The following is an 8,950-nucleotide window of genomic DNA, read 5'->3' as shown; positions in this document are numbered from 1 at the left end:
ATTCACATTCAACAGCCACACTTCACTTCCATAAAGGAGAGTTGGCTTAACTTGTTCTTGTATTCCAGTCTTCACTTTCCAAACCACACCAAGTCTATTTCCAATCTTTTCTACGAATCCCGTTATTCCTTGTTCCACCTATTCTGTGACTTACTTCTCTCATTCTACCTTCCCAAATAATTATACGAATCAAAAGCTTCCAATACACCGCCATCCACTTAGCTTCATAACCATACTCTTGCTGATACTTACTCTTAACCTCTTCTTCTTCTTAACTTACAATTTTGTGTTCCTCTGATTACGCTCTTCACTTCATCCACACAGATATTCGATGGCCAAAGAGACATCACACACACCCTTTCTCAGATAAGTATACACTTTTATACCAAACCAGTCACTTCTAGTACACGAATTGTAAAATATTCTGCTCCCATCATTACAGCTTTCAATGCCCCGTCCCTGCAGCTTATCAATCATTCCATATATTCTCAACACTCTCCATAACGATACCTATGATTCTGTCACATAAATGTGTGTGTAGTAGATAAGGGAGAATGTATGACAGATGATGGGCTGAAAGGGAAAGCAAGAAGTTTGAACATGTGATGAATCAAAGCTGAAAAGTAATATGTGGCCCTATTATAAAAAGAAGACTGGGGAAAGATGCGAGATATAAATCATATAAATCCTTTGCAAGCCTGATTCAATGTAACTGAATCCTACTTAATCTCAAAGCTGCATTGTAGTACTTCATGCTGCATTACGTTCCCCCTATCAATTCATTCATAAACCTGCCACGCAGTGAACAGGACCTACTTCTTTCAAGGGTAAGAAAAGTAAACACTCCATTGGAACGTGCTGTAACATTTCCCCGGTAGATAATGAGTAGCAACCTGCTTTCTTAGCCACTCTGCATCTCGGAGATTGAGAAACGGTCCGCAAAACACGTATCACCATCGGACATTCGAGTCAAGTACATAAATGCTCTTCGTTCTGAGCCTACAAAAAAAAAAAAAAAAAAAAACTGAACTCATTCGTTTTCGTTTTCCCGGTTTCTATTAAAAAATTATATTTTTGGAAGTTTTTATTAGTAAAGATACACTGTCCGGAATAAATAACCTGGAAAAAGTCTGGGATGATATATTAATCTTTATCCTTCTCCTTACCCACAATGCCACTAACACGAGATGGGGCCAACTAAGAGAAGTTTATTTTCGTCATTTTTCTTGCATGCACGAAGGCGCAAGCCAAAGTCAGTCTTGCACATCTCACGCCATGTGAAAAGTGGGCATCATTTTAAGGATGTAGGCTGGGTATACCTACTCGTACCTTTGCAAGTAATAAAACTTTCCTCCCCTGTTTTCAGAACTATAGATAAATGATCTCCCCTCATGCAAATTTAGGCACGATGGTTTGAAAGCACTGTCACCACGTAGATGTTGACAAACATCCTATGTACCAAGTTTGACCGGCATCCTTCCGAACATCCAGGACAGTTGGGATGAGAGGGTAAACATGTCACTCACACCTCAATGAAATGAACAACTTCTTTCCTGCAAACCAGAATGGGCCTTCGGTGATAACATCATCCCCTATGAAATGGGTAGCCAGTCAAAATCTGCACCGTGACTAACAGCCAAAAATATTGGACACAAAAATAAGTACATTTATGCATAATATACATACATATATATATATATATAATATATTTTTTTTTTCATATAGATATATGTATACTAATAAAAAATCAGTGTGCTCGCCGCATAGCATATAGATTAAAACCCAAAACTCTTGTTAGATTAAGATGACCTTGTGCCAGCATGAGTTCGCGCTCTCTGGAGCAGGCCATTGAATAATCTTGTATGGGTTAATCTCTTAAACTGAATCCGGTCAGAGGGACAGGATAACAAATGGGTTATCAGACCTTTTCGAACTCTCTAATACATTCCTCGTCACGAACTTGTTTTAACTTAGAAGATTGATGGGGATGACTTTACAAAATAACAATATAACAATATGAATTCTCTAAAGAGCTGGAACCTTTTGAGGTCATATTTTGAAATTAATGACGTACTGTTTGCTGTCTTCTACAGCATAAAAAAATAAAAAATATGAAAGTTGGTTTTTGTCATTAAATGATCACAGCTGAAGAGAAACCCACGTAATGCTACTTCAAATTGTTGGTCACGTTTGGGCCTTTTATTTTTTCAGACCTGCATTGCTGTTTTTATGTCTATGTTTTCCTTTTTTCCTTTGGTTTTATTTATTTGTTCTTGTCTCTCAATGCTCCCTTTTCTCAAGATTCTGAATGATAGTCTTTTTCACAATTGGTTAATGCCGTTATATCAAGATTATGATCGATTGATTCAATACAGAATTTATGCCAAAGGCTAAGCACCGGGACCTATGAGGTCATAAAGCCATTGGTCCCGTTGCTGAATAACCACTGGTTCCATGCAACGTAACAAAAACCATACAAACAAACAAAACAAACCTATGAGGTCATTCAGCGCTGAATTGGAAATTGACAGTGAAAGGTTTAACAGGAGCAAAACATTGCAGTTGCACTATGAATCAATAGTGAGGGCAGGGTGGAAAGTAAGATGGAAAAAAGATAATATGAACGGAGGTACAACAAAGGGAAACGAAAGGAGTTGCAGCTGCTCAGGGCTGAAGGAAAGTTATAAAGGACCCCAACTAAGGCATACAGTGCTGCGTGGGCGGAGCACTGGTGGTACGACCTCTATACGGGGTATAACGATCATGCTGGTAGAAATTAAGTCATATATCAGTTACAATTTTTTAAAGTTTTACTGATAATGCCATCTAGAACGTTTGAATCTCCCTGGGCAAGTACTGTTTAAGTATTAAGTAATGCCAGGAGCACATTACTTGCAAGTAGATAAGTCTAACAAATTCCCTCAAGCAGAATGGTAAATTGTAGGTCTCAATTTGTGACAATAAAGCTGAATTCATAATTTTCTAGGTGATTACGTATGCTGTTACTGACAGTGAGGTCAATTTTATTTTATCGAGATCTTAAAAATGCGGTTAGTACAGGCCCAGTGCAGAAACCTATAGTGTCATTCAGCACTAAAAGGGAAATTGACAGGTTTGAAAAAGGTGAAACTATGAATAAATTGTTAGGAGGGGGTGGAAAATAGGCAGAATAAAGAGAATATGAAAGGAGGTAGTACATCAAAAGGAACAAAGGGGGTTGCAGCTGGGGGCTGACGGCACGCTACTACGAACCTCGAGTAATGACTCAAGTGTACTGCATGAGGTGTACCAATGGCACTACCCACCCTATGGGGTCACTCGAACTACATCCATACTACTCTATTTACTAAAAAGCTTCCGTACTTGTGACATCAAATGCCTTGTGAATGAAGAAACAATTTAAATTTCCACACGAGATGGATAAAACATCTTTCCTGGTATTGGATGTCTTCCTTTACTCCCAAAAGGAGAAATGGTCAATGAAGTTGTCCATCAAATGCACCACGTTCTTGCTTAAGAGCGACAAATAAGTCCTATTGCATGGGGGACTGACAAGAACAAGCTGTATTCCCTCCATATATCTACATATTCCTTGTACATTTGTCTGCAAAGGGATCTTGTTAAGTACACCTTGCCTCAGTAGCAATGCACTACTGCCACGATTCTTTTTCACGCTGCGTTCAGTATAAACATAAATTCTTGGGTACAGTTTGTTTTGACCTATCAGTGATTGATATTTGAAATGATTTACATTCTGCATATAGACCTTGGCAATTTTATTGGCTTGTAGGAAAATACCTCCTGCCCATCATTAATTATTACTGAATTTCCTAGCATTAGCCATATGGTTTCTTTGGAGCACCTCTTGAGATTATTGTGGAACTTTAAAGTAAGTCTGATTTTCCATTAGTACTACTTTCTCATCAGGAATTCTCTCTCTCTCTCTGTTATATCTTTACCTAGAGTTCTTCAATCAAATCTCACATCTTTGGTTTGGTTTATGTATATGACAGGGTTTTTATGTATATGACAGGGCTTTCAGATGTACTAAGCATTTTTTTACATTTTTCTTTGAAGGTGGTTATACATTAAGCTCTGATAGCATTTTAATTGCTGCTTGGCAATCTAAACTAATTAAAATTCAAGATCTAAGTTGTCATTGACTTCCAACTGGATTAAAGAAATTTAAAATATACACCAAAGGCCAAGCAATATGACCTATGAGTGCCTATAGGGAAATTGACAGTAAAAAGGATTAAAAGGTGTATCAGAAGGAAAACCCACAGTTGCACTGAAACAATTTTTAAGAGAGGGTGTAACGTGAAACGGAAGAGAACATGAATGGTTGTACAGTAAAACAAAATGAAAGGGGTTGCAGCTGAGGCCACAGGGATGTTGAGTTAGGAGTTGAATAAAGAATTTAGGCCAAAAGCCAAGCAATGGGACCTATGAGGTCATTCAGTGCTGAAATGGAAATTGACAGTAAAAGATTTGAAAGATGTAATAGGAGGAAAACCTTGCAGTTGCACTATGAATCAAGTATTAGGAAAGGGTGGAAAGTAAGATGAAGAAAGTATATGAAAGGAGGTACTATACAGTAAAAGGAACGAAAATGGTTGCAGCTAGGGGCCGAAGGCACGATGCAAAGAACCTTAAGTAATGTCTACAGTGCACCGCATGAGGCCCACTGACGGCACTAACCCCCTACGGGCCACAGGGATGTTGCATGGAACAAGTAAAGCCTACGCTGCATGGATGGCACTAACCCAAAATGAGGAACTTCCAATGGGCTGTTCATCATGAATCGAAGGATATAGAACATTATGTTCTTCAGTGCCTTTTGCATTGCTGGTGCATATACAACACACGACACTGATTAAATACTGATTGTGGGAAACAACTGACAGTTTGAATGTCCAACTAAAAATTCTATGTCAACTCTCTGCTTTGTTCAGGTGATGAATTCCAATACAGACACCTCTTATTTCCTTGTAGAAGAAATTTTATTTTTTTACCACAAAGCTGGCAATTGCTCAATTTGCCTTATAAGATAGTTTCAAGGCAATTTTTATTTTCATGAACATGTATTACACTGTAAATTTTCGTTATTTTTCCAATGTCATAGTTTCCTACTCTTGGGATTTTTAGTATGCACTCAAAATAATAGAAAAGCAAGGTTCTTGCGTGGAAGACTTATACTATGTCCCATCATTCCTTAGGCAATGTCTGGGATATACACTTTTCCTCTATTGGTACAACTTTTAAATTTTTCAAACTGGCAAAGGAAATGGAAATTACAAAGCTTTAAAGCAATTTGCATTTTTGTTAGGTTTATGAACCCTGTCTATTACATACAAGTATTCCTCAGACTGACAGACCCAAGTGCAGTGTGCAGTCACACCATTCTCTGGCTAGAATTTCCTCTTGTTAAGTCAACAGCATGGGAAAGAGCTTGGACAGACTACCAGACAACAGGAAACCATCTGAACACATCATTCACGTGGTCATAAACACGACAGTAATCTTAATGAGTTTCTCCAAGAGTGCCTCAAAGGATCATATCAACTGACAAGATCAGGTTCAGATGGGACATGTCTCATATATCATCGCACAAGGAATGAGTTCAATGATCTCTTCAAGGTGTAATTCTAACTGTCTGCTATAGTTGCGATGGAACAAGATTCTCTAGTCGTATAAGATCCCATAAAGCATGCCTATGATTATTCACATGAACATGGTGCATAATCAATTCTCCAGGCAACTACTGACAAGCAACTCAACTGATGATAACCATTGAATGGAACGAGATCCTGAACACAAGACTTACCATTAGCAAAAGCTGAAGCAGCAGAGGATACAGGAGACTTAAAAAATGACCACTATCATCATGTTACCCAATGGTATCATACAAAGGCAATGTATGTGAATCCCAAGTATTTGTAGCTTATAAGAGTGGGAGGAGGAAGAGCTCCTCTGTTTCTTTACCTCACTCCTTACTGTCTTACTCTCCTCTAATGGTACATGAGAGGTGGTTAAGGTGAAGCAGATGTCAAATGAGCACCAGTTGCAGGGCACATCTCACATTACCAAGACCACCACCATTGGAGGCTCAACAGGGTTAAGAAGGTGCAGCAACAGAATACAATGATCCTGAAGACTTAGCCAAAGATAAATAGTCTAAAAAGGCAGCAAAAGATGAGCTCTCCTCAAGCAACCGATATATTAAGGATAGGTGGAGGAGGGCATGATCACACACGAGGTGATCTTACCTCATGGGAAACCAGCAAGTACACCCAACTTGCCAGTGGGGATTTCCTCCCTCTAATCTACCTACTACCAGTCCAGTTTTTTTTTTTTTTTTTTTTTTTTTTACAAAGTTTTCACAACAGATTCCAGCGTGTGCTGAGTAATAACGCCAGCATAAAGTTGATGGTTTGTATCTCCATAGGAATAATTAAAATTCAGATTAGTGCTTAGTTATTCAACAAGGTTTTATCAAAACCATGTTTGAAAAATTTTTGTCTCCAATTAAATCACAGCAACCATAATATAGTTACTGTATAACAATGATTTTACATTTATTTCCCACAAACACTTGAACTGTGGAAACCAAGACTTTGCTACTTTTCATACAAATATTCTGACATTGGAGTTTCCACTCCGGACTGAATAAATGCTGCCAAGATCTGCAATGTCTGAATTTGCCTGCACTTAAAAACAAATATTGTGAGCAAACATACACTTTGTTGTTCCATAAAAGTTTCCTTTAAAGGAAAAAATCAGGAAAAAAAAAGGGGGGAGGGGGAGGGGGGGGGGGATGGGGGGGGAAAGGTGAAATCATACTATGCTATTAGCTACATCAGTTTATTCAATAGTTCCTGAGGAGAAAAAGGAAAAAAACATTCATCAATATATCAATTGAACATAGCCTCTTCACATACTACATATATAAGCAAAATATAAAAACGTTCATTAACCAATATATAAAAATGCACAAATGAATATATAATTCCCTGAAAAAGGCTTCAAGGTTCAGTATATCCAAAACTACATACTACATATAGAGAAACACATTACTAAACTTACTTAGGAAGAACACCGTCCTTCTTGGCCAATCGCGCCAAACAGTCATCAGACTCACCCTGTGAAATTGCATTATTTGAAATAACTGTCAGGCATGATTTTTAGCCAAAAATAAATTATGCGATTGTTTAGTTACTTGCGGTGCATTCAACCATGCCAATAAATTTCAAACTTATAAACCTGGTGATCCTTAACAATCACGAATATAGCAAAATTAAAACGCAGATAGAAATAAGCTCATTCAATAATATTACTAAATACAGTGCTATTCCTGTAAAAAATGCACTAATGCAAATACTGACAAAACTAATATTTACGACATGACTATTTCATTCTCATATAAAGAAATTGATAAATTAAAACTTAAGACATTAACACATCCTTACCATCTTCCTAATTTCTCCACAAATAGCATAGGTCTTGTACTGGCCTGTCATTCTTCCAGTGCTTTCATCAACCTGAATCACAAAAGATAATGTAAGTATCAACACACTCAAATCAATGCCCATAACTATGATGCAACTGTTTGAAATAGTTCATAAATACTGCATATGTATTAGCTGAATTCTGATGAAGGCCTATGACATTTCTTTACTAAGTCTTTTATCTCTCTCCTCTTTCAAAGAAAAGTTGAGGGTATACATATGTATTAGCTGAATTCTGATGAACGCCTATGACTTTACTTTACTAAGTCTTTTTATCTCCCTCTCCTCTTTCAAAGAAAAGTTGAGGGTATAAATATGTAATTATCATTTCTCTTAAAAGTGCATCTCAGTTTGCCCCTCAACTTTTCAAATGCTTCCAAGTCTGACCTTCAAATAAATAGCAAGATCTATTAGAAATTATGATACTGTAGCACAGCCTACCTTTGAACATTAATGACAACCATTCACACCTAATTTTAAACTCTATATAAGTACAGTGTTTCTAAACTACACTGCACTTTATATTCAACTAAGATATAATTAAGTAACGAGGATGAAGATTACCGAATCAAAATCTCACCTTATGAAGGTGAATACCGATTATAAGCAATTACACAGTAAAACCATATTAACACATCATTCACAGACAGACTATATGTTGTAGATATGTAGAAAATCACCAAACTCCTTAGTGAATAGAGTAGACAGCTAAATTTTCAAGTTTCCTGAATGGTGTGGATAGGATATTTGAGGAAAAACTATATGACACTGAAGATATTAACAAATACTGAAGGTATCTCCAGTGGTATTAACTGTACTTAATACATTGACATAAAAAAACTTAAAAATATTAATAAATAGTGGCAGAATACACATGCAATAGTTTCTCATTTCAAAGTTTTTTTTTTTTTTAAACAAATAACTCTTTCATTTTGAAACTTGAAAGAAATATATTGTGTACCTCTGCCAAGTTAATCTGGATGGAGGCATGATCTTTGGCATGGATGATTCTGTTGGATGCAGAGCACTTGCGTGGCACGTACAAATCCCACGTATTCTCCAGAGTCGTTCTGCATGGTGGCTTTTTGCAAGGGGTTACACTTCTGGAATAAAAAAAAAAAAAAATCAAGTTAGGCCCAATTGTATATATTCTACAGCATTCAAAATAACCAAATAACACATAAACCAAGCAATACACTACAGCAGCAACTCGGACTTTCTACACATTTTGCAAGTCTGGCTTTCTGGTACATTAAAAATGATATTGTTATGATACAATAAAGTTTGTTCATACTTACCTGGCAGATATATATATAGCTGTATTTTCTGAAGTCCGATAGAATTTAACCAAAAAACTTCCGACACACGCAGTGGTCGGCCAGGTGGTTAGTACCCATTCCCGCCGCTGGGAGGCGGGTATCAGGAACATTCCCATTTTTCTA

The 8,950-nt window shown here is 37.1% G+C and overlaps 1 protein-coding gene across 1 annotated transcript; it reads right to left on the bottom strand.

Moving 5' to 3' along the window:
* Positions 1 to 6,850: 6,850 nt before the first annotated feature.
* On the bottom strand, positions 6,851 to 8,599 carry LOC135212432 (small ribosomal subunit protein eS21-like). Its single transcript, XM_064245797.1, is given in 5 exon segments — positions 6,851 to 6,878; positions 7,087 to 7,142; positions 7,470 to 7,541; positions 8,470 to 8,556; positions 8,558 to 8,599. Coding segments are annotated over 5 exon segments (252 nt in total). The 5' UTR covers positions 8,585 to 8,599; the 3' UTR covers positions 6,851 to 6,868.
* Positions 8,600 to 8,950: the final 351 nt, after the last annotated feature.

The sequence above is a fragment of the Macrobrachium nipponense genome, chromosome 41 (assembly GCF_015104395.2).
Source record: "Macrobrachium nipponense isolate FS-2020 chromosome 41, ASM1510439v2, whole genome shotgun sequence".
NCBI lineage: Eukaryota > Metazoa > Arthropoda > Malacostraca > Decapoda > Palaemonidae > Macrobrachium > Macrobrachium nipponense.
The sequence above is the reverse complement of the archived record's forward strand: the minus strand, read 5'-3'. Positions and strand labels throughout refer to the sequence as shown.